General features: G+C 39.0%; 1 protein-coding gene across 1 annotated transcript in view; it reads left to right on the top strand.

The window, feature by feature from the left end:
* The first annotated feature begins 2,169 nt into the window (after positions 1–2,169).
* mybpc2a (myosin binding protein Ca) overlaps positions 2,170–25,697 on the top strand; it is a 52,867-nt gene continuing 29,339 nt past the window's right edge. The window contains exons 1-12 of the mRNA XM_063472710.1: positions 2,170–2,187; positions 2,355–2,363; positions 2,420–2,547; positions 10,285–10,343; positions 10,947–11,030; positions 11,162–11,310; positions 13,428–13,545; positions 13,785–13,833; positions 17,986–18,042; positions 18,146–18,312; positions 18,523–18,655; positions 24,286–24,410. Of these exons, the coding sequence (XP_063328780.1) occupies positions 2,170–2,187; positions 2,355–2,363; positions 2,420–2,547; positions 10,285–10,343; positions 10,947–11,030; positions 11,162–11,310; positions 13,428–13,545; positions 13,785–13,833; positions 17,986–18,042; positions 18,146–18,312; positions 18,523–18,655; positions 24,286–24,410 (1,096 nt within the window). The remainder of the gene's footprint in view (positions 2,188–2,354; positions 2,364–2,419; positions 2,548–10,284; positions 10,344–10,946; positions 11,031–11,161; positions 11,311–13,427; positions 13,546–13,784; positions 13,834–17,985; positions 18,043–18,145; positions 18,313–18,522; positions 18,656–24,285; positions 24,411–25,697) is intronic.

The raw sequence follows: 25,697 nt of genomic DNA, 5'->3' as shown, positions 1-25,697 counted from the left end.
ATCATTGCTCAGTCCTTTCTATCAAAAAGACAATAAAAAAAATGCTTCCCCCCGCTTCATTTTCTGTTGCAAATTTGGGGTCCAGTTCATTCTTGTTAACGCTGTCTATGAAACTGGAAGTTGGCGACTGAGAGTTCCCCTTTATTGATTATTTCTTTAAAATTCTCTGATGGCAATAGTTGCACAACTGCTGTGCAAGTTATGATGGTAACTTGTCTTAATTGAGTAAACAGTGTAATAAATTGTTTATTGAGGTGATAATAGAAACAGTAAAAGAACAGCTGAACAGTGTAAAGATTATATTCAACGCAGATTTCTTGACAATAAAGAATGTTATTGTAGATTACAGCAGTCAGATTGTAAAATAACAGTTTACTGCTGGCAAATCAGCTGCTGGTATTTCACTATAATTTAACAGGAAAATTTCTCTCACTTTACTTTCATGTTATTCTGTGGGGTTTAAAACCATTTATGAACAGTCTTTCATATGAAATTTTCCTCTGAGAGGCTGTGATATTTCCTTCAGTAAAGTGAGACACCAGCGGGACTCCTGTGCATAGCGCACACTTTCTGAGTTCCAGCCGTCTTTGGCAAAACGGTTATATTATTAATCACACATATCTGAAATCAGCACGGGGCTGTTTCCATGGTGATTTTGTGACATTTATTTAACGCCCCAGTTGTCTCTCAGGGTGAGAATTGTTTCTCAAAAACAAAACCTCCTCCCGTCTTCGGTTACGTCATGTTGAGTCAAAGATTAAATCCTGCCAGCAAACACACTGACATCAAGGTAACATCCCTGAAAAACAGAGGACCAGACGAGCACCTAATAAAGCAAAATTCAGTGACCGACTTTCCCTCTGATTTAGAGGGTGAGAGAGGTGGGAAAGATGGTTCAGCAGGAGCCTAAAGAAAGTTTTAACTGCCTGCTGTGCCACAGATCCTCTCAAGGATTGAAGTGCTGAGAGAGGCATTAATAGATTGCTACATGAAAAACAAACCTTATCCAAAATAGAAGTGTTGCCTCCCCTTCAGTTTGCCACACATGGTATGCCAGCCTTGATCACAACCAGAGTGCCAAGGCTGAGCCTTGATATCTTAGACCCACTGTTAAGTAGGCTCATGGGACGCTCTGCCGTTCCAGTTGTGGCTTCTCGTTGGTGGTTCGGAGAGATGATAGCTGTCAAGATGATGTCCTTATTCATTTCTGTGGCTCAGCCCTTTAATAAACTTTGCCGTCTCAACTGTACCTCCCTGTCACAGTGAAACCTTCTTAACATTTAAACAGGGGCCCTAATGAGGGCGCAGACCTGCAGAATTATTTAAATGGATGGTTAAGATGCGAATGCTGCCAAAGCTGAATTATTACTGTGCTACTGTGTGCTTTAGTTTGTCTGGCAGACAGAAATTCATACCTAATCTGCCATCTCATTAAACACCCTAGAGCTTCTAAAGTAACCTAGATCTGCGATCCTGGAACTTTGATGTACTTATCCTATCAAAAGCATTTTTGTCTTGCGGCTGCCCCTTTCAGACTTTTTTTAAGCCCAATTATTCCTCATGATCTCTGACAAAATTGCTTATATTTATCTCAAGCTCACTGTTTCTGTAAACTGTGGCTCATTTGAATCATGCAGTATTCCCTCGCTGAAATCCAATATTCTGTCTTTTGCCAGCGGCAAACCCTACAGAAACCAAGAAGAGGTTCGCAAAGCAGGGTTGCCGTTTCCCTGTGCGGGTACATGAGAATGTGTGTTTATGTTGTTAAAATGAAACTGTTTATTTTAAAGTGTATTTCATGTGCAGTGTGGTGTATTTATGAAGGTGTCTGATCACTGCCAGTAAAAAAAGAGTGTGTCCCTGCAGAGTGGTTCCCAAAACCTATCTGAAAGCATCTGTGTTGACGGTGTACAGCTGAATGTAAGAAACAGAATGATGTTTTGCATTTTAGATAAATATAGCGATAAACAAGCAGCCCTCGGTTATATTAGTTATTGTCTCGTGAGGATTCGGATTACAGGATGTGGCTCTTTAAACATTTTACCGAGTCTCAGCTCTGAAAGACTACCCAAACGCTGTGCTCCTAGTGTTGTATGATATGAAATAATGAGGACGTGCAAATTAATTTACATAATTGTTGTTTAATTGCAGCAGCCGAGGGTGTTAAGGATGCAGCAGCCCCTGCTGGTAAGAACCTTCATGACATCTAAACTGGGCCCACTAGCTGTGCTCCAGATATCCAATTTATTTTTTGAGTAATGCATACAGTAGCCACCCACTTGAAGCAGAACATGCACTGGAAACAAATATTTAAAGAAATGCTTCTAATATAATTTTTTTTCTCTCATTTACAGATAACAAGGGTAAGAAACCTGCGTTCAGTGTTGGTTTGTCTCTGTGTCACGCAGACTGTCTGTAGATCATCCTCATCCTCATCTTTCTCATCCTTTTCATCATCGCTGTCAGCTTCATCGCCTTCATCCTCATCATCAAAATAATGCCTTTCCTTCCACTTATTCAGAGATGTCAGGAGAGGAGGAGGGTAAGGTTTAAAGATGAACCCGAACAAACACAGAAGCAGTGAACTTCTGTGGTGATGGGGCTGAGTGTGGAGATGCATGATCACACACTTACACACATGCACTTGAGCAGTTCAGAATTCCTCGGTAATCACTTGTTAAAATCTGGAGCAGTGAAGAAGGTGTTTAATTCACGGGTAAGCGTCACACCGTGTATACACGAGCGCGTCTATGTATATGATATTTTTGGCTTTATTTAAATCTGTGATTACATGCAATGGATACAGATGAATATTTGCCTTTTAGCTACATTTATATAATTTACTGGAGCAATATAGCGTTCCTAAATTAAATCTTATTCGTGTAGGGAACAGCTGAGAACTTCAACCAATTTTAAATCAGTTAGAAAAAGATAAGCTGGCACCTTATCATCACAATATTTATCCTGATATTAGTTTATGTATTTAATTAAAAAGTAGGTTTTATGTCTGATTTTTTGTTTGCAGCTTCTACATGTGTATCTATGTTTAGCTGATATACAAAAAAGTGATTGTGATTAGACAAAATCAAACATGGAAGACAAATCGCCCCTTTTGGTTTTTCCAGAGAGGACATATCCAGAGAGGAAAACATTAAATTTAGTACTAACTGCTGCAGGTAAATTGTAATACAATTAAAGACATTGAAATTAAAATCTCTAGGTTGTCATGGCTACAGAAATTCTTGCCTATTTCCTCATGTTTTAAATAGCATCAGTACTACTCCTGTACTACCAATGCCGATAATAAAGATATAAATAATTTAGAAAGTAAATGTGTTCGGCAGAGCCACTGCAGAAGTCTGAACTGATGCTATCTGTGCTGCTAAATAAAACTATGGCAGTGAGTAGGACTAAACACTAAACTATTTTCATGACACACTGGTGTCATGAAAATAGAAATGATTTTAATCAACTTCCACATTAACATCAGTTGTTAATCCAAATGTCAGATAACCTGTTGAGGTTTTATTGGTTTCATGAAGATAAAGGTGCACTAAAATGATCACTATAAAATAGACATGATACATGTTTTACTATGGTTAAGAATGTTAGAAAACAGAATGGAGATTCACAACCTGTTAACCTCCATCTTTTATGTGGAAGGAAACGTTTATATTTACATTTTAACATTTTCTTGTTCAATATGACTTTTAACTGGAATCTTGAACCGTAAAACTGTTTAAGTGTCAGTTAACAGTTAATTATTACATGTAATAATGAATTATTCTGAAAATCGGCTAAACCTCATTTTCCTTTTTCGAAACTACAAACTGAAATAGTTAATATTTATTTTTAATTCAGGAGTAGTAAACCTGGGATATACCCAGCACCTCTAACGATTTCTGAAATGCCCGATGATGGGTTCACATCAATAATATAAATTATTATTACTAATTATTGTTGTTGTTATTGTTTTGGTTATGCTATCACTGACCCTTTAGTGTTTTCCAGCCTTCTCTATAATGTAAGATGATACTTTGTATTTGTGAGAAAGAAAACTGAGATTTATTTTCTTCTTTCGCTGATTTTTCCTCTTATTTCCATCAGGGACATCTGTACTCAAAGGAAGATAATTATTTCTGTCTGCAAAAAATGTATGTTCAGCAATATATAGCTTTGTTCTGGGACCTCCCCACATATGTGCATATGTAATCAGCTCAAACTGAGAATTAGAGCAATTTAACTGGAAGTCGGGGGGCCTAGGAGGCATTTAACATATAGTAAACTATAATTAACTGTTGTTTACATATATAATATGTTCATAGATTGTGGCTGGTGTGTTACCTGTAAATAAAAGACATAGCCACTCATTGATTTATGAACTACTGTTATGAAACCTCAAGCCTCAATCAAAAGTGATGAGAGATGTGTGTGACTGAAAAACAAGGCTTTATCTGCCTTTTTGATAGAATTAAATATAATGTACAAAACAGGCATTGTGTTGTATTCACTAAGATGTGAAAGCAGCTTTAATACCGTAAAGTTATCACGAAAGGGTTTACTGAAGTCACAGAAAACAAAGCTGAATTATTGTTTTTCCCTATGGCCTGGAATTGTGATGTCATCCATTAGTTTTGCATTTTCACGCCTCAGTGTCATGGCTTTGGCCGGCATTATGATATAGAGTTAGTGTACTTGAATTTAAGGTTGATATGTTAGAAAATGTTGCTTCCATAAACTGTATGTATGCAACTCAGATATCAGATGTCAACTGTTTTGCTCACTTAAACATTCCAGCTATGGACATTTGTTCAACCTCAAGTGGCCATTAGAGGAACTGCAGTTTTTGTCACTTTCACACTTCAAGGTTTCTGCTTGACTTTCCTATAGACTTCTATATTAAAATTCTCTTTTAAACCAAATGAGTCACCTGGTCCTGGTCAAGCAGGTTAATGCTCTTCCACACGCTCTTCTCTTTTCAGACCCAGAAAGTATAAAAAGCAATCTTTTATACAGTCTATGTTTATGATTCTGTTGCAAGATGGTCTTTATTTATGTTTATGTGAATTTCCTTTAATTGTAGCTCATAAAAAGTCTTAAATAATAGGTTCCCAGAGAGTGAAGTACACTTTGTTGCACATTTATGTGAACAGTCTATTTGTGTAATATGTTCACCCTTTGAGTTCACCTCTCTGGATTGAATGTCAGTTCTTATTATGGGCCAACTGTAATAGAGGGCATGAGCAAGAAAGTTGGACACGTGGTTCTCTGCCCGTGTATGTGTGAGTGTGTGCAGTCAAGATGAATTATTACATAAACCTTCTGCAGCTCACCAGGAGTGATTAAATGTGTGTGCGCAGGTGCAATGATGAGGTAGAGCAGCGATTTCTACTCATACTCCAGCTCATTTATGCTTAGTCACAGTCTTTGAAGGGGTACATTGGCCAATATACAGTTAGAACCCAAATCAGACAATTCCAAGCAAACATGATTGAAAAAGCCAAAGCAACACTCAAAGCAAATGGCTGGCACAGCTTTAGTCTGTTCTTAACTCCATGACCTTTTGCTTAATATACCATATGCCAGTGAACTTAGCTAATTTGTTTCTCAAATCCTTTCTGTTGTGCCCACCATGTTACGTTGGCTGCAGTTGGCAGAGCTAAAACGTCGGCTGTGATTTGAGAGTCCCGCTTTGGGAGAGAACATAAACATTGATGGAGGCGTGATGTTTTGCAATCTAAAGGGAAACTCTACCGATCTGATCTCTCTCCAGGTGTCGGACCGTATGAATTTATATGTGAAAAAACAAAACAAAACAAATCTGATAAGCCTCTGTTGTTGTTTTTTTTTTGGGTTTTTTTTGCTATTTTAAAAAACAAAAAAACGAAAGTGCTGCAGAAAGTTCACCAGACCTTGTGACTGTAAGCTTGATGTTATTTCTGTGATTTTAAGAACATATGCATAGTGCATGTTAACAACTTCACCCTTACATGTCATGTATGGAGATATTTTGCATTTCTGGGGGAATTAGACACCACAACTAAACTGGGAAACACAATTTTTACCATTCTGTGATTACAATGGACAACATGATCATAGCATCAGTCTAAGATACACAACGACAAACTAACACCCAGACCGACATCCAGTCCAGAGTACAATAGCAAAACAGAATCGAGAAGTCCTTCAGACAATCTAAGGTTACCAAAGTCAGAAATATGGTACCCTCTTGGGTGGTAAAAGCCACCCAAGACAGCTGGCACCAACAGCTTGTATTTGTTTGTGAGAACTCACGTTTTTTTCCCCATTATTTTAGCATGGCAGAGAAGTTTAAATATGGCAGTACCCATCATCCAATGAGAAGACGCCAGTCAGTCTGTTGAGGTATTGCAAATTTGAATCATATTTTCTACTACTACAGGAAAAATTGCCTTTCCTTCTCGGCCCAGGGGCATCTGAAACGGCACCCCCAACTTTTCAACTCAATTTTGTGTCCAGCCTGACTTGGGTCTCTTGACTGCTAGAGCTACAGATCCACCATAACAGAAACTTCCTAATTTATCAATTAAAAACCTCTGGGCCATCCTTGGATTGCTGCCTTTTGTTTGTTTTTAACTTATATCTGTAATCTGGCACACTGTTTACATCTGGAAGTCTCAGTCGACATCTGTACAACATCTGGATCTTGCCACCAACAACCTGCATGCCGTTTTAATCGTCCCTCAAGGCCTGCAACATCACAGCTTGAGTCAGTGCAGGGATTATTATGTTTTGGGGCCTGATAATTTTCCGATTGTTTCCTTTTACACTATTATGTCACTTTCTGTGGCAGAAATGCAGCCGGCTGTAGAGGGTAAGCACTGTCCTGCAGCTAAATAGCGTTATAGGTGTGCTGACGTATGTGTGCGCTCATTTTGTCCTTACTCATCTGTAAAATTAAACACATTGATTTATCTCTACAATTATCACTATAACTCACAGAGGCACGGGCAGTTTATGACGCCAAGCACTTTTCTGTCATACTGTGTTTATTTACAGCATGCATTTGCATGGAAAGCTTACAGTACATTATATCTGCATTACCACTTATTTAGTCCTGTTTATTTACAAAACCTGTGCTTATTCTTCATTAACAGATTTAGGTAAGTGCTTTGCTTTGTTGTTATATCTGTGTGTTTGTGTGTTTGTCTGAAGATATTGTAGTTGTCTGAGTGAATAGGCTTATGCATTGTCTTTAATCCGATCTTTGTTGAAGCATTTTCATTCTTTATACACACATACACACACACACACAGCCCTCTGCAGTCTGATGAGACCTGTGCTGTGCTGTGAAGACTAATTTCCATGTACCAACTGTTTCTTTTCATTTAGCCAACAATGAGCCTAGGGATGGTAAGCAAAAGACTCGACACAATACATGCCAGCTTGCTTGTGCTTTCCGTGTTTGTGCTTGCTTTGTGTCAGCCACTTTTTGCGTTAGTGGACATGGGTATCAGATGAAAAACGCTTCCTCACTGAAGCCTGGGATTGCTCTGGTGTTGCTTAAAGTTTCAGTATTTTCACTCAGCAGACAGAGACATTATGAAGATGCAGTTTTGTTGCAGACATATAACCACGGTGATTTCTGGACATTGAACATAATAACGACACTAATCATGACGAGAATAACTTTATTTATGGAGAAAACAAAAGTGACAAAGTGCCTCACAGCAGACAGATAAAGGAACCTAAATCAAAAGGAAGAAATCAATGCAAAGGCGCAGCTTAAAAGCAATTCAAGGCACGGCAAATTCAACTGATAGACTGTCAGATGAAACATGTTGATGGTAAAATGAGTAAATAAATACAAATATAGCAGATAACAGAAAAGCTTCTGACAATGTCTTGTGAAAAAAGTCTTTCAAAAGGATTCAGAGTACAGTGGTTAGATTGCTTCCACCAAAGCATCCAAGCAAACGTCTGTTTTGAAAGTGAAATGATGAGATCTGATTGGTAAAAAGCGATATATCCTGCCTGTATTTCTGCTGGATATATGCCATCTGTGTGTGTGACATGGCCTAATTATTACTAGTGCTGAAGAGTGTTACACTGCACTGATTACTGTTTACATAATGATTTTTCTGTTGTTCATGTCTTTACATAATGAGGTCCTCTAGTTTCATTATGTTTTCATACACTTAATAAGTAATAATAATAATATGTACTGTACAATCAGGATTATAGTAGTATACCATGTGTAGTACTTGACTTTATAGAACTACAAATCCCAACTGCTCTCTTATCTTTTCCTCCAAGTGTGAAATGTGGAAACCAAGTATCTGTTGATTCTTTAGTCAGTGTCAGTGCTCACCTGAAATTACACTGCAAACTGCATATTAGGCATTTCAGTAATTAAATTAACACAGTGAATGAAGTTTTCAATAACCAGTGAATTAAGTTGGTCAGAATATTCATTTTAATGGGTTTCACTTATCTTTTATGATCTGACACGAAACTATTATTAAACGGAATCTAGTACTATATTTTTTTACCCTCTTTAATATATGTATATATTTATACAATAATGCTTAAGTTTAACATGCACATTAGATATACCTAATGTGGGTATCTCAGACACATGGTGCTCATTATGTCAAAAGAAGCCCCACCCACCTGCCGGATATACCTCTAATTTATGAGGCCAATCAGAAATAAGATAGCTTAAGGGCATACAGTAAATGAACTGTGGGGAAAGACCAAGGCCCAGTATAAGACACAGTGGAGGGAATAATTATTTCCTGCTGAATTTTTAAATTTGCTCACTTCCAAAGAAATTAAAGTGAAATAAGTATTTTGATCCCCCAAAAAACATCACTTAGTACTTTGTGGAGAAATCTCTTGTCTTGTCACAGGGTTTCATCTCAGGAGGGATTTGGACGTACTCCTCTTTACAGTAACTGCTTCCTTTAGGTTTCCTGACTGCCACTTGGAAACTAAAAACCTCAGCTCCCTCTGCAGATTTTCAGACTATGGGCTGGAGAGCTAATGTGCTTTGTCTTTAGCCACTCCTTTGTTACCTTGGTTTTGGCTCACTGCCATGCTGTAAAAACCATACATGATGCATTTTCAGTGTTCTGGGAGGAAAGAAAGTTCTCATCCAAAATTCATCCATCTAGTTGTCTTTTAGCCTTAGCAAAAACACCCCCCCAAAGCATAATGTTTCCACCTCTGTGCTTGACTATGGGGATGGTGTTTTAATCGCATCGCTTCCTCCCATACCTTCTCTGAATCGTTTAAATGTTCACTGGCAAACTTAAGACAATTAATGTTAAAATAATATCCATGAATGCCAAGACCAAGGTTTTACCAGGAGAATGTTGCAGTTGTAGTTTATTAAACTCTATAGAAAAGATTAGGAAATTATGAGGAAATAAGAACCCCATACAATCCATATTATTTATACTGTGTAATCCTTTACAAACAGTTAAAAATCTATAAGTTGTATTTTAGAGTCTAAAAGTAATGCATGGTTAAATAGTGTTGCTTGGCATAATTTAAAACTCCCAGTGCCAAAGTACGACAGCGTCTGGAGTCAATTTCATTTAGAAGCCCCATCCCAAACACAGCCAGTATCCAGTGCAACAGCGTAAGAGTGTAAACATTCAAAAGTGTCCCCTGAGCCCTATCCCAGAATCAGTTTTACCCACTTAGCATTCCAATGGAAACCTTTTAAATCACGCTGAACATCTGAACTTGGATCTGTCCTCAGGGGTACTTTTTGATTAAAAGATCAAATTAACTGAGCCCATAAAAGCAGAGAGAGGAAGAGGCGCCGACAGTATGGCTCTCTGAATTTATGGAAGCGCATGACCTTATCTGACTTGTGACCCTGGATCCATTCTCTCAGCAACTGGTCTCGTCCAATGGATGTCCAGTCAGGGTCCTACTCACTCTATCTGATTGGTGATTCGATGTACCTTTGGCTTATTGCTTGTGTATGAACCTTATTTTCTTGTTAAATCTGCAGGATGTCTGACTCAGACAGTTTATGTAGATTGTGTACTGTACCTCAGAACAGTTGAAGTGATTTTAGAACAGTTGTTGAAGAAATAACTCATTAACAGTTGTGCTTTTCTTAAAAAAAAAGAGGAAAAAATGTTAATTAGACTCTGAGAAAGAAATCCGTGTTCTTTTGAAGTGTGAGAGCACGCTGATTTAATGTGTGAGTGTTCGTCACCTGAAGTCAAGGTGATCACTGGGCCAATTAACGCTTGTGTTTAATGGGACAACACAAATACTGTACAGACTGACGTGTTCCTCACTTTCTCATTTTCCCCCTTCCGATGCAGAGTTGCCTCCTGATGGTAAGAGAAGTGAATATGTTAGCATTTCTATAAAGCATATCAACTGACAAGCAAACACCTTACAAAGGTTACATCAATTTACTTGCAAAAGAAACAAGTGAGTAGATAAAAGAGCAGCTCATTTTTTATTGCCACGATAAGACTGTACAGCTTCAGCTTATGTTCTGTCGGGGTGGCAGATGATTGCAGAGAGTCAATAGTAATATGATGTCTTCAGGGGTGATCTGAGGAGTTTCTATATTCCCTGTGGGCCAGCCTGCTCCTTGGTCGCTTGTCATTTGTCAGAGGGTCCCAAATGGCTTATGCAGTGTAACAACAAAGGCATAATGCAAACAAGCTGCCTTGTGGAGAGACTGTTGCTCAGTTTCAGCACTAAATAACCGTGCAAAGACAGAATTTAGTGGGTTGAGGCTTTGTGTCCTTGAACTAAATTTCTGAATTTTCCCAAATGACTTTCAAATAGGCACTTAAGAAGATGATTCGGGGGTTTGCTTGGTCGCCTGGTTGCCTTTATTTATCTAAAATCTATGTGCTGTGCCCAGATAACATTTTCTTGTTTTAATTCATACTTTAGTTACTCTCTCCATTCCACTCCCATCACAGATCACCTTCCAGGGGAGGGTCCTCAGCTGTCTGAGCTGACCGGCCTGTTTGTGCTGAAGCCGGAGAGTGTTACAGCAACAAAAGGTCTGGCAAAAATGATTGGCCATAAAAACTGAGTTATATCTGAAATGAGAGGAATGGCCACTTAGTGCTAAATTCCAGTTGTTACACACACAGTTTAATTAATTACTGCATTTAATCTTTGTGCTTGGCAGGCAAGGACATCACGTTTGTGGCTAAAGTGGACTCCTCAAACCTGATAAAGAAACCGGTCATGAAATGGCTGAAGGGGAAGTGGCTTGACCTGGGTAGCAAAGCTGGAAAGCACCTTCAGTTTAAAGAGTCCTATGACAGAAACACCAAGGTACACATTTATTCTCCCTGTTTTAAATATAACCTTTGTGAATGTATTTATAAAGAGACAGTAATATCAACGGGACCATAGCCTCATGAACATTATAGCAAATCTTTCAGTTGGTTGGCTGACCACTTTATTGTAGACCAAAATATCTGAGTATGTTATGGTATTTCGTGCAGCACTATGGACAGAAATATTGGGCTACATAAACGTTACACCATGAAAACTCATGGCATGAGACTTCCATCACACAGTTTTGGTACTGATATTAATGCCAGAGGAGATTTGAAACTTGGCTATTATTGAGTCAGCAGAGCCGTGTTGACTGTTACGTACTATGTGACTCATCATTTGGTGACCCTGCTCAGTAACTTTACACAGTCTGCCATTTAATGGCTGAGTTGCTGTGGTTCCTAAATGCTTCCACTTTGCAATAATACCACTTACAGCTATCAGGGAATATGTAGGAGGGAAGAAATGTCTGGACCCAACTTCTTGCAATGGTGGCAGTTCAGTAAGCTACACAGAAGACGCATACTTTCACAAATGTTTCTAATGACATACTGCATGGCTGTGTGTTTCATTTCATGCACAAGTGGGATTGAAAACATGTATATTAAAAAAATTAAAATGAGGAGGTCGGGGAGAGGGGGGGGGGGGGGGAATAAAATGATAGACTACAAATAGAAATGCAAAATGTATCTCCAACTGCTGCACCTGTAAAAGACAAAAACAAAACATAAAACATACATACACTACCTGGAACACAAAAATGAGAAAAATACATATATACATAAATGAACAATCTTCTTATAGTGTGTGTGAAGGAGAGAGAGTGTGTGAGTGTGTGTGTGGGCAGCACCCGCAGCCCCCAAGACTGGACTGGATTGTGCAGATGAGTCCGAAGACTTGAGGCACAAACAGTTACCAACTATTTACTAAGTGGTTGTGAAACTGAAGCGTCAGATGCAAAATGGAAACAGAGAAGTCAAAGTTGCACTTTTTGAAACATGTTGGTTTCAGTGGTAAGGCGCAACTTTTACTTTGACAGTCAAAGGTCTCCTTTTACAGTATGTATTGCATTTTTGCAAACTTCACTATCACTCAGTGGTTAGTTTGCAGTTGTTTACAGAGCAATCACTGTTCTGTGAAATCTGCTACAAACCAAAACAATCACAAGGAGGTTTTTGGAGAAACGCCCTTTTTGCAGTGTAGCTACAGCCAACAACCTTCAGCAACCAGTTGGCAACAGGTTGGCGAATACATGTTTTTCCTTAGTGACCTGCATTGTAAGTTTCAGGCATAAAATGTGAACGTGCTAATGGCTAAATATCATTTTTTAAATATCCTGACTGCATGCAAGTCAGCCTGCTCATTGCTCTGTCTCAGACTCTTGGTGGTTTTTAAAAAAATGGGATAAAACTTTGTGTAAAACTGACTGTTTTAACGAAAGATCCAAACTTTGTAACTGAACTCAGCTCAGCTGTTTATACTGATCAACCAAGTGGTAGCAAATAGTAATGTGCTTCAATATTTATTCACTTTCTGAATCCTGTGAAATCACATTTATTCCACCACGGCACAAAAAGCTTCTCGTTTAAAACATGTTGAATCTGTTGGATTATACTACTGTAAATAAAGGCACGAAGGCATGCCTGTGCAAAATCCTGCCAACATTAATAGCAAATTGCAGTAATGAACAACTGAAAATAAAACTTGCAATTAATAGATTTTATGCTTTCCAGATCACACCCACAAAGTTTTGTTTATTTCAATCAATATTTATAAAACTCACAAAAATCAACAGCATAAAAACTGGTAGAAATAATCTGGTTTTAGCCCTTTGTTTTCTAACCATTTAATGACATTTCTTCCCAGACATCTTTGTGTAGAAAATGGAGGAAAAGATGAACACGTAATCAAAGTCCAGTGAGTGACTAGCTAACTGAGCAACATTTCAAGGCGTCAGTGTCACCCTGCTCGCTTTATCCATACTTCGAGCATGTGTTGGTCAGCACGGCCGGTTTATATACGTGCGTGTACGTTTGAGCTTTTGCGTTTGGGTGTTCATTTAATTGTGTGTGTTCCTAGCATATCATCCCCTCTCTCTCTCTCTCTGTCAGATCTACACTTACGAGATGAGCATCATCAAAGTAGTGGATGGAGACGCAGGTGGCTACCGCTGCGAGGTCACCTCCAAAGACAAGTGCGACAGCTGCACATTCGAAGTCTCTGTGCAGGGTAGGTCTAGAGACAGACACTTAATCACATTATTGTCATCTTCCATTCGGCGTATCCACCATTACTATGTAACTAGCTTTGTCAGGCAATAACTCAGTGAGTGCGATACACATTAGGTCCTATCATTTAGTGGCCTAGCGAGGTCATCAGTCCATTATTCCTTTGCTGCTCAAGCCCGCTGAGTAATGAATTAACCTAGCTGAGCTCTCACCAGCCTTTCTCCTTCTGTCTGGTTTCAGCTGCACAAGAGGACCAGCAGGACAACATCTTGGAGGCATTTAAGCGATCGTGAGTGTCAGTGTCGGCGTGGGTCTACTCTACATGTCACCCATCACACTGTCTCGCATATGCTCCTCTGTAGATCGCTGCCTCTGGGCATCTGTCAGTCTCAACCAGTGTCTCTGCCCGTGTGCCTGTCTATCCCTCGGTTGTAGTCGACTTTGTACGAGTCACTCAGTCTGCCATCTCTCTCTTTCTGTCACGTCTCAGTGCATCTGCTGCCTTGGTGTTTTGCTTCACCTGGACTCCCTCGTGGTTTAGGATCTTATGCATTTCGTCACATGTCTCAGTAACAGTCTCAGAAGGGAGTATTTCTTTTTGTGTGTATGTGTAACTGTTTCTCTCACTGTCTATTTCCATCTCTGCTTCTGGCCTGTGTGAAGTTGGTCTATGCTAATGTATCCTGCGAATGTGTAGTCTTCTTTATTTTTTGAAAAATGAGATTTCAGCTGTTCTCAGCCTGTAAATTGTACATATGTACACGTGCCTTGTGCTGGTAAATCAGCTGACACCTTTGCACCGATACCTTGATTCGCCCTTTTTGTAATCTGTGATCAAAAATATAATTTCCCTCCCTCATTAGAGCATGAGCAAAAACGGGCAGGTAAGATGAAAAAGGCAACATGCAAAAAGACAGCATCATATTGTGGTTTAGACAGGATGTCGGTGCGTTTATTTGCAGAGTGCTGATAGGAGGGAACAAGAGGGTGAAGGAGAGAGAAGGTTAGTGAGATAAATGAAAAGTGAAAAGTTGGTTAAAACTCAAATATGTTGCTGGAAGAAAACAGCGTATGAGTGCGTTAAACAACTTGTTATGAGGAAGTCTTGCAGCTTAGCTTCTGTAAAATAAGAATAGAGGATCCTGTTTCCCATAGGAAGATCATTTGTGCTTCTCTCATTAACACAAGGTCTGCATGCATTAAGATACACAATCCTCTTCTCTTAATTTCTGTAGTTTTATTAACACCAGATTTTTGTGTCTGCCTGAATTAGCACAAGCTCCTCATTGTGTGCCCCAGGCATATCAGGCTATTTTTTTCTTTGTGTTGCATCTTCACTGACTGGTCGGCTAGCTGAGAGGGCTTCAAAGGGAAACAGAAAATACACACTGTATGTTTACACAGCAGTGTTTCACCAGCATTTAAAAGCATTTCTAGGTAGAATTCTCATTATACCACTATGTTTATTCTTATCAGTGAAATGCGTACGCGCATATCTGCATTTGTTAGATAGTATGCCATGGCACTACTGCACAGAGATGAAGGTCAAAATAACAGATTCAGCCAACGTGTAAAGATGCACCACACATCTAAATTCAAAGAATTCCTCTGACATTGGATTTTATTTTGATTTATTTCTTAGTGGGCCGCGATAGGTGGTGATAACGAATCTCATTACTGCACGCTAAATCAAGGAAAAATAAAATACTGTTGTTACTAGCTGTGGAGGTCAAATGTCTACACATAATGTGTTTTTTTAAATATACTGTAAATAAAAGATGGTTCTAGCGACCATCGCTCTGGTTTGTGGACTACAGTTTTAGAGCTTAGCGGTAGCACGTAGCCATGTTGGTTGTTACAGTGCATCTGTTATCTTTCTTTATTTTAGAACAAGTTTAAAACAAAATCTACTTACCAGAAAAACTAAGCAAGCATCTTCTCAGAATATATTTAAGTACAAATTAACCAAACAAGCTAATGGTCCATTTAAAACCGAACACACTAAATGCATAGAATAGCACCACTATATCTTTTTGACTATAAATTATGTCCTTTTTACAAAATGAGCATCACCCTTTAATAGAAAATACTTAAACCAGCAATTGAGATTAACTAAACAGGAAAATGTTCACTGAACTACACATGAATAGGTTCATTTTCTCATAGGTTTTTCTACATTACAAGCTATGTTTGAAACCAGAGAAGTTCCCTTCAGCTGCCATCAAAAAGAATTCATAATAATGAAGCTTCGCTGTGGCTTCAGTCTTTTATCTTTTTTATACAGTCTATTAGTGCTCAGCACTGCTTTTTCATTCATAATTTGAATTTATAGTGTGAATCACTGTTTGCCATACCACACAATAATATGCATTTATACATTAACAGGTATCATTAATCGTTCTTTGCTCTCATTCCACATGCTCAAATACTGAAGCAGAGCTCTTCACCTCTGTTTTCATCTAAACTTTCAGTCTAGTTTTTCACATAGCTTGACTTTTGTGTAGACTGAAGCTCTCTGAAGTGCTCAAGCAGATTGAGATTCTGCATTTGCTATGACCACAGCACCGCAGACATCGCTTTCACTCTCATCGTTTTTATCATTTGGTGGTCATGTGTGCCTGGTGATCGACGACATTACCACCCAGCGAGAATTTACCTCCATTAGGATGGCAAGGATAACACGGATGGATGTTATCCTTGGATGAACTGTTCATCCATAGGACGAGCATTATCACTCAGAATGGCTCTGAATTTACTGGCATTTATCTTGCTCTCTGAGGGGTTCAATGAGCCTCAACAATGCCAGGAAAACACACTCCACGCTGTAAAGGAGCTGCCAAAACCATTCACGGTGGAAAACAAGCAGCACTCGATCCTGTAGACATTTATTGGTGTGTGCCACACACAGTGCTTGTCACCTTGTTGAGCACGAGACAGCGACTGATTATGCCACAGCACATGACATATTCACCATCACTTTATACTTGCAAATGTGCATCTGAAGGGTAATAAAGGGTTTTATGCATGGTTACAGATGCATAATTCCCCCTACTTGTATTCAACAAAATATTTTGCATGTGACTGTCGCTTTTTGAGTATCTTCTTCCTTTCACTATGCTTATGTCTCATTCTTACATATACTGTCTTTAATCACATCATGACCAAAGATAATCTGATTACTTTTGTCAAGTAATGAGTAAAGTAAGGGATTACTATTGCAAAAAAAGTAATTCGATTACTGTTACTTTCCTGTAAGCACTCTGCGTTACTAAACCGTGATTTTGTTTGTGAGAGTCTCTCATGACAATGATGTGCGAGCGTGCCACATCCGTGGCAGCAACAGACGTGTGTAGATCAACAATGGATAATATGGAATGTGGGAGAGAGTACGACCATGCAGCGTTTAAAGCTTGAAAGTACTGACATTAGCGTCCACTGTACACTCTGTGTGGGAAAAAAAATTCTTTCTACAGGGAAAAATTAAATGTGGCTCCTAGCACGCTGCCACAGGAATGTGAAATTCACAGAGAAACCCCCAGATCCCCCCACTGACATGACCTGCTAAACAGATGAAAATAGACTTACTACACACCGAACGCGATAGAAGCGACCAAAGAGTCAGGTTTACATGTAAAGTCATCATACATAGAATAAGGGAGCCAAGAGCTACATGGAGTTCTGTACAATCTGCCTTCCTTTTACAACCAGAGATGTTGCCTCCTGCTGGCCATGTGAAAGAATGTAGATTTAACAGACTGGTTTCACTTTACATTTACATTTAGTCAGGCTGCTTCTGTAACTAACAATTTTAATCTTAATGACTTGTCTGACTGATTCACTCCACTGTCTTGTGGTACAAATTGGTACTACACAAAAGTACAGCCTAGTCATACTATAAAGATTGCGCTTTAAAAAAACACTTAGGTTGTTTGCACAGTTATAGCTTTTTTTTTTTCCATGCTCAAATTGTATTGATAGCTAAATAACTTTTTAAAATGTGGAATTTCGAAACACAGAATTTACAATAAGTAACTTTAATGTTGGTCCAAATCTGCTGGACATCTGTGATATGTCACATGATCCTCTGTTTGTGGCTTTTGTGTACTTCAGAGACCTAACAGATCTTTCAGCTCAAGAGAGCTTATGATTCACTCTATGTTCTCACTGCCCCTATTTTCTTTTTTGCATTCTGAATGCATTATGGTAAAAGGGTAAGTGTTAACCACAGGCACAAATTTGTTAGAAGTTTACTGTTCGACCATCTTCAGTATTATTGCGTATTAGAATTTCCTATGTGTAATATGGAATAAAAAAGGATATATTATTGAATGTAAATACATTATTAATGTCTTTTTTGCCACCTAATTTACAAATAATGTAAATAGCACAGGATAAAAAGAAATAAATAATAATCCCGGAATTGAATTTCTTTTAATTCCAGTGGAGATGCAGATGAGGATGCTGGAGAGCTAGACTTCAGCGCACTGCTCAAGAAAAGGCAAGATAATTTACATTTTCAGAGAAGCATCTTCCATCTTCATGTGTCTTAAACTTGGTTTGCACTTACTATCTCATTCACAATCAATCTTAAACACCACCAGGCAGAAGAAGGAGAGGAAGGAGGAACCAGAAGTGGATGTATGGGAAATCCTAAAGAACGCTAAGCCCTGTGACTATGAGAAGATTGCCTTTCAATATGGCATCACAGACCTGAGGGGTATGCTGAAGAGGCTGAAGAAGATGAAGGCTGAGTCCAAAAAGAGTGATGGTAAGGGACGGGGGTTACGAGGCAAAAGCAGAGTTTGTGCTTTGAATGAGATAGCAGGCAGTAGGCTGTACATACCAGCAGCATATAAAGGCCAGCATTTTAAGGAGGAGCAGTTTTATTGCTGGGACAACAGGTGGAATATGTGTTAGCATATGCCTGCTGTTGGTTGGCACAGGTATTATTTGGCCCTTAAAGCCTTTGTCTTTACAGCTTTCCTGAAGAAGCTGGATCCAGCGTACTCAGTGGACAAGGGCGAGAAGATCCATCTCACAGTGGAAGTGGCTGACCCCGACGTCCCAGTCAAATGGTTCAAAAATGGACAGGAAATCAAACCATCGGCTAAGTGAGCAACTATCCTGCATTTGTGCCAGTTTTTGTATTTAGATTCACATTTCTGTCATCTATGATTATGTGAAGAAGAAAGTTTTCATTGGAGTCCATGTAATGAAAAACTAAGTACACCCTGTCTGCAGCATATCAGGACAAACTCCTCATATCAGCTGTCAACATGGTGATGATTTGGGCTTGTTTTGCAGCCACAGGACCTGAGCAGCTTTTAGTTTTTGAGTCAACCATGAAGTTTTCCGTATACCAAAGCATTTCAGAATCGAGTGCGAAGCCATCTGTCTGACAGCTAAAGCTGGGTCATTCAGAAGGACAAGGACTGCACCAAACTGAAGCAACACTGTAGAGAACAGTGGACCAAAATAATGACGTGAGAGGCAGATGAAGTGATATAGAACATGCATACTTCAGGTTTTTGCTGTTTAATACATTTCTACAAGCTAATTATGGGGTGCACTTAGTTTTTTTTAATGGACTACACAGAGTCCTGTGAAAACACATAACTGTGGCAACTGTAAGTCTAACTCACATCTAACTCAGAAAAGTGCTGTGTGCAATTCAACACCATGTCTTAGGATAGACCTGTTATTGTTCTGTCTTCATCCTACAGGTCTCGTGTTGTATCTGATGTAGCTCCTTGTCTCTTGACGCTGGTTTCACTAATATGGCTGAGCATCTAGAATGACTTACTGCTCCCGTAGCAGGATAACTGGTTTTAGGGCAATCCACCATTTCGGTGATGACTTTCCCAAGAAGACAAAGTTTTGACAGTATGACGACAGTTAAGGTCAGCCCCATGCACATAAACAAACTCGTGGGCAGATGAATATGCTAGTGATTAGATCAGCTGGCAGGGTGTCCCAGATTTGTCAGAGTTCTCATTTCCCTGCATCTCAACAGAGGTTAAGAGTGCAAAGTTTGCATTACAGCCACAATAGTCACTTTAAGGGGAGATACAACATCTATAAATAAAACATAATTGTCCTTTAAATAGTTTAGCTTAGCTTGATTGCTCTCATTATGTCACTAACATTATAACAATAACAACTTGACCAACTGGAGCAACTGCAAGAGTTGCAGAGTACATTTCAAGCAGTTCAGCAAGCACATCCTTCCTCAAGCAAAACACGGTGCAGGGAGTGTAAACGGTTAATTCAAAATCCTTTAGCTCTGACTGGGATGTCTGACAGAATACATATGTTACTTTTTGAGCCTCTTTAGCCTGCTGAGCTTTATCCAGTGTCTGCGTCGCTCTCCTCTGTGCTCTTTTCCCTCCTTCTTCAAAGGCTACTTGTGGTCTTTCATTGAAGAGGCTACAGCTGTTTCAAGTGCTATGTTTTCAATAGCTCCACCATCTGCTATTTCATGAATCTTCATGCTGTTTCTGGAAAGTAAGGCGGCCCTCTTCCTGTTATGATTAAGACAGTTACATCGGGAGAAGTGACTTTTATTTTGGCCTGAGCAGAGTCTCCCTGGAGGTCTCTCCAGGCTGTGGGCTGTGACCATTCAGCTCTAACAAATCAAATGTTTTAGGTTAGTGACTAAAAGCCACTGGGATCAGGGTATTACTTGTACAACCCTGCTCTTTTTTGTTGTTGCTTTATTTCACTCCTACTACTGCTGTGGATAAAGCATAAAACCAAAACCAAGCCAAAAATTCATTTGACATAATACATATAAAAAGAGATTATCTTATTATGGCCAGCTGAGATTCACTATTTTGCCACTCAGTGTTACAAACCCCATAGAAAATAAATTTAATTTTGTTTTGTGTTTTCCTTCACTGATAGCAGCTTAAAACATTGTTTATTAGGTACAAAAAAGTGATTTTTCTTGAAGGCTGAGTTGTCCTTTTGTTTCATTTAATTTACCAAAGCCTCAGAGATGAGGAAAAAATGCCATACTGATTCAATTTGGTCTATCTGCACTTCTTTAATTTACTCTTCTATTAAAAAATACCATAATTTAAGATTGCAGTACGCTGTATATGACATAATGATACCTCCAAGAACCAATGTCGTGGAATAACAGACATTTACTGAAAGTTGGTTCGCAGGTGTTGGGGAATAAAGTATGAAAAGACGTCTGTAGCTACAGAGGGAGTGTTGTGAAATAACACATCAACCATATGGAAACCATATATATAAATCTTATAAAGTTTGTATCTGTCTTGTGTGAAACTTGCATGAAAAGCATACAAGAGTGAAAACAGATAAAAGATCCCTTGAAAAATTATATAAATGAAACTTGTATGTTTTGGATACTTCCTAAAACAATATATGAAAGTATTGAGAAAGTGGCCACTTTCATGAGTAAATCATATAAGCCTTATATGATTCATTATATGAAGCAAGCCAAATCTGATGCAAGTCTTTTATAAGTTTTTTCTGTTTCTTTTCCATATGGGCAATGAAAGACCACTAGTTGAGTCAGCTGGAGGTGCAGAGTTAAACAGAGTTAGGTGCATTGTGGGTAACATGGGCATAGGAAGTTCTGCAAACAGACTGTATTTTAAAGATGGATGTACCTACAATTATGTGGCTTGTTAGATTGTGTACTTGCAATTTAAAGTTTCATCTGTCATCAGTTGAGGACAATATCTGGACAGTGCATCGGTGCAAAGTGCATCTATTGTATGTATGGATGCATTGTACAGTCGTATATACCTGCTAGTTATTAGAATAACATACAAATACTAGAATTTTACTCAAAATAACTAAAACACAGACTTCTTGGGCTGTAGAATTAATTACACTATAAGTCATGCTAGTTGTCTGATGTTTTCTTTAAAAATGTTCCTCTCAACCAGCATTGAGTGGTCCAATTCAGATCACCCCATATGTGTAGGATTTTGCAGTAGCAAAAAGAAAGAACTCTCTTGTAAGAGAACAAAGCCTCAGATTGGGACAACCACCTGCTGTGACTGTTTGGATGAAGGGAAAGAGAAGAGAGTAAAAGAGAGCATAAAGAGATTATGCCAAAACATTCATTATGGGAGAGAGAAGGCAAATGCTCGAGCCTACAGCGCCATAACTGAATGATAGTTCAGAGTCACCTGATCCAGCCCTAACTATAAGCTTTATCAAAAATGGAAGTTTTAAACTCAATCGTAAAGGTAGAAAGGATTTATGTTTCACGAATCAAAATGGAGAGCTAGCTCCGCAGGAGAGGTGCCTGATAGCTGAAGGCTCTGCCTCCCACTATATGAGACAGTATTGGTGTCCACCTATGAGTCAAAGTGGACTCTTCCCTAATAATGAAAACTTCGAGTGTTTAAGAGTTTAACTGAGCGAGTCATACAAAATCACCCCCTGAAATAGCCATACAGATGCAAATATTTTATTTTATTTTGTTATTTGATTTATTTTATTATCATAAACATATTAGTTTGATTCCTGAATTCGGGCAATTCAAAAGGGAGTCTGTGGAGAATGACTAAGCAGCAAGGGCTGAAAAATTAAATCACAACAAAACTGCTACAAGCTGCAATTCCACTTGAGGTTGGCTTTAAAACCAGTGTTAAAATGCCAAACTCAGCACCAATAAAAACCACCCTCACAGCTCGGTAAATAAACAATTGTTGCCATTATGGAAAGTTTGTCCCTTTATAACAATACTATGGTAGTGAACTTTCATCTTCTTAGATACTGCTAAGCTTTAAGGTTTGGGAGCATTTGATCGATGGTAGCTGTTTTCTAGCTATCATCTATCATCTGAAAATTCAGTTCACTCAATGTTTAAGCGGTTGGTTCCTTCTGGAGGAGGTGTATTGAGGTTATGAGACAAACTGTGGTGTGGTACAGATCATCCAAGCCATTTGAGCTCAAGTTTGGATGAGTGACTAACTTACAAAAGCTTGCTAACATTAGTATTAGCTGAGTTAGCGCTCATATATCAATCTGTCATAGCCAGTGTATGCTGTAGAGACTAAAATTATTCTAAATACGAGGCTGTAACCATGGTTATTTTTGCTGTGAAGTAAGGTATTATAGCTTTGGAGTCTATGAGGATTTACTCAAGTTTTTGGCACGGTCACATTTGCTTTAGATTTTAGGTTGCGTGGTTGCCTTTTAGTTTTGCCAATGAGTGCAACAGCATTAGAAGGTACAAAAAGAAGCAATGGGGAGTTTATTACAACCTCTACTACTGATTATAATAACCACATTATACGCTGCTCAAAAAAACAAGCAGAGGGGCTTATTAATCAGTTTCAGCTACTTTGGCATTAATGAAATTAACAACAGTTGTAGTAGAGGGGCAACAATGAGACAACCCTCAAAACAGGCATTGTTTTACATGTGGAGGCCACTGACATTTTTTCCTCACTGTTTTTTCACTAGTTTTGCATTTGACTAGGGCCAGCGTCACTGCCAGTGGTAGTACTATTCCTCGGCATGACAAGTTTGGTGGTGGATCAGTGATGGTGTGGGGAGGCATATCCATGGAGGATCCTGGAAGATGAAGGACTTTATACCACTGACTGGCCCCCCCACAAAACACCCCTGGGACATTGTGTTTTAATCTATCAGACAACACCAAGTTGTGCCTCAGACTGTCCAGGAGCTCAGAGATGCCCTGGTCCAGATTTGGGAGGAGATCCCCCAGGACACCATCTGTTGTCTCATTAGGAGCATTCCCCAACATTGTCAGGCATGCATACAAGCAAGGGGGGCATACAGACTACTGAGTTACATTTGGTGTTGCTTCATAAAAGTCTGATGGGATATTGTCGTCACCTTGCCGAGTGGCGGGCTGGCGGTGCGGACATGCAAGCTTGTGAATGCGAGAATTCAAGAATGAAGTGACGTAGCGGTTTGAAATAAATACTGCAGTTGTAGCTACTAAAAATCTCAGATGAGTTTGGGTCTCATTGACCTCCACCTCAAAGTCAAGGTCAGAGGTCAGGTTTTCTGAAACTGCTGTGAGGGGTAGAAATCGCAACCGACAGTATTTTTCACTTTGATTTTTGGGGTACTTTTCAATTCAGCCCTCTGCCGTGTGATCATTTTTATTTCCATCAAATGATGTGGCATCATTTTATTCCTAACACGTCACTGAGTGTTCCTAAGTGTTCCTTTATTTGTCTCGAGCAGTATACGAGAATAATAAAGAAATCCAGGGACCATGACATGTTTACATAAATGAAATCAAAATGTAATACATTTTAATCCTGAACACTCTGTTTCTAACATTTCTGCTTAACTGTTAGCCTTACAATATGTACTTATTCAGTATTCAAATTACACCTACTGTTAATGGACCTTGAGTGGTCTGATGATGTGAATGCTTGCAGCTTGTAACCATGGGAATCTTTCTCATCACTGCCTCATCACTGCGTGTGATGACACTGTGGCATTACTGTAGCTCTCTGATGTTTGGCACCATATTTTCACAGCAAGCTCAACGCATGTGTGTGGGAGCATATATTAAATGTGTGCATTCTTTGTCTCGATCTGTAACTTTGAGTCACTCTGTTGTCTTTAGGCCTCGTTCGCCTGACTGTGGTTGGATTTGCTGAAAGCACTTAATCATTATTCTCTCTCGCTCTCTCTCCCTTTCTTTGTCTCTCACTTCATTTCTTCTTTATCCGACTCGTATAATCTTCCCCCGCCATCCCTCTGCGTCCAGGTATGTGTTTGAGAGCGTGGGCAACAAGCGGACACTCACTATCAATAAGTGCAACCTGTCGGATGACGCAGCATACGAGTGCGTGGTCGGGGAGGAGAAGTGCTTCACGGAGGTTTTTGTCAAAGGTATATGAGTCACTGTCTTTGGAGGAATCCTTTCAGGAGGGAGCGGTTTTTCCGCTTGGTTTAGCAAATGCTGTCATTTGAGTGTTGAGAGGCCTGACAGCTCTGTTCCCTTCTTGTCATCTGTGTATTTCAATGCTTTTATGCCACGCAGTAACATGCTGCGCTCTGTTGTCTGCTCACTCATTTTTAATGGGTACGTGGCGAGTGAAATTTTCATGCTTTGTTTATTGTCATGTATCATTGTCGCCGTGCTGTTTGTATTAATGTGCTGACATATTTATCCGAGTTTGACTGATATGTGTGTTTTTGAAGGACAATCTGAATACGGATCAATGGTAATAGTAAAATTGCTAGGCAGATTTGGTGTATGATAGCTCTGTATTCAGGGTTTTTGAAAGAAGCACTTGTATTTCGTGTATTCTTGTAACACATTATATTATTCTAGATCCATGTCATTTTCGGTATTAATTGGGCCTACTTGATCGACTAAATGCATGCCACTTTACTGTACATTTTAATGGATGTAACTCAGTCTACTGCTTTTATATTAATCCCATACTTTACTCTCTTACATCATCAGAAAGATTAAAAATAAGCTCTATAACCACTCCCAGGCAGCTACAATGTGTCTATGTGCCTGCTGATGAGTGTTGTTATATTTATATAGATATAAATATATCACTCATGTGGCTGTCTGTAAACAACTACATCAGTACCTTTTGTCACTGATTCCTCCTGGCACAAGTCAGGCCAGAGGTGGGCTCACCACATAACAGCTTGTCTAAACCAGCGGTCTCAGTACTTTAAAGTAGACGCAAATTACCTAAGCAAAAGCTCGGCTTACTGTACAAATTTATCGTTTCCTAGTTTGTCTTGATCGAAAATGACTCCTAAAGGTGTGCTCAGACAGGAAGCATTTTCAGCTTCAGTAAACCAGGTCAAAATCTGCGCATTTTACTGACTGTAGAGGTGATTTCTGTAAGCTGGCTAGCAGACATCAGTTTGAGATGTGCTCACCAGAAACCCATTTTTTTCTGTTGATTTGCTTTAGTTTCATATATTTTTCCTCTGAGCTCTTTATGAAATAACACTAGATTCTAAAAGCGAAATCTCATGCTTATTTCCATCTTCAAATTCATATTCTGAATACTATACTACACTACAATATACTATTTTAAAGTAGAATTGCTTGGCCTTTATAGTATCATTATTTTAAAGATGCATCAATTTAGATTGTCTTTTACGATTCCAATTTCCAGTTTTTCCAATGTTTTTCTTTTCTCTCTT

This window comes from Pelmatolapia mariae, linkage group LG4, assembly GCF_036321145.2.
Source record: "Pelmatolapia mariae isolate MD_Pm_ZW linkage group LG4, Pm_UMD_F_2, whole genome shotgun sequence".
In the NCBI taxonomy this organism is placed as follows: Eukaryota; Metazoa; Chordata; class Actinopteri; order Cichliformes; family Cichlidae; genus Pelmatolapia; species Pelmatolapia mariae.
The sequence above is the reverse complement of the archived record's forward strand: the minus strand, read 5'-3'. Positions and strand labels throughout refer to the sequence as shown.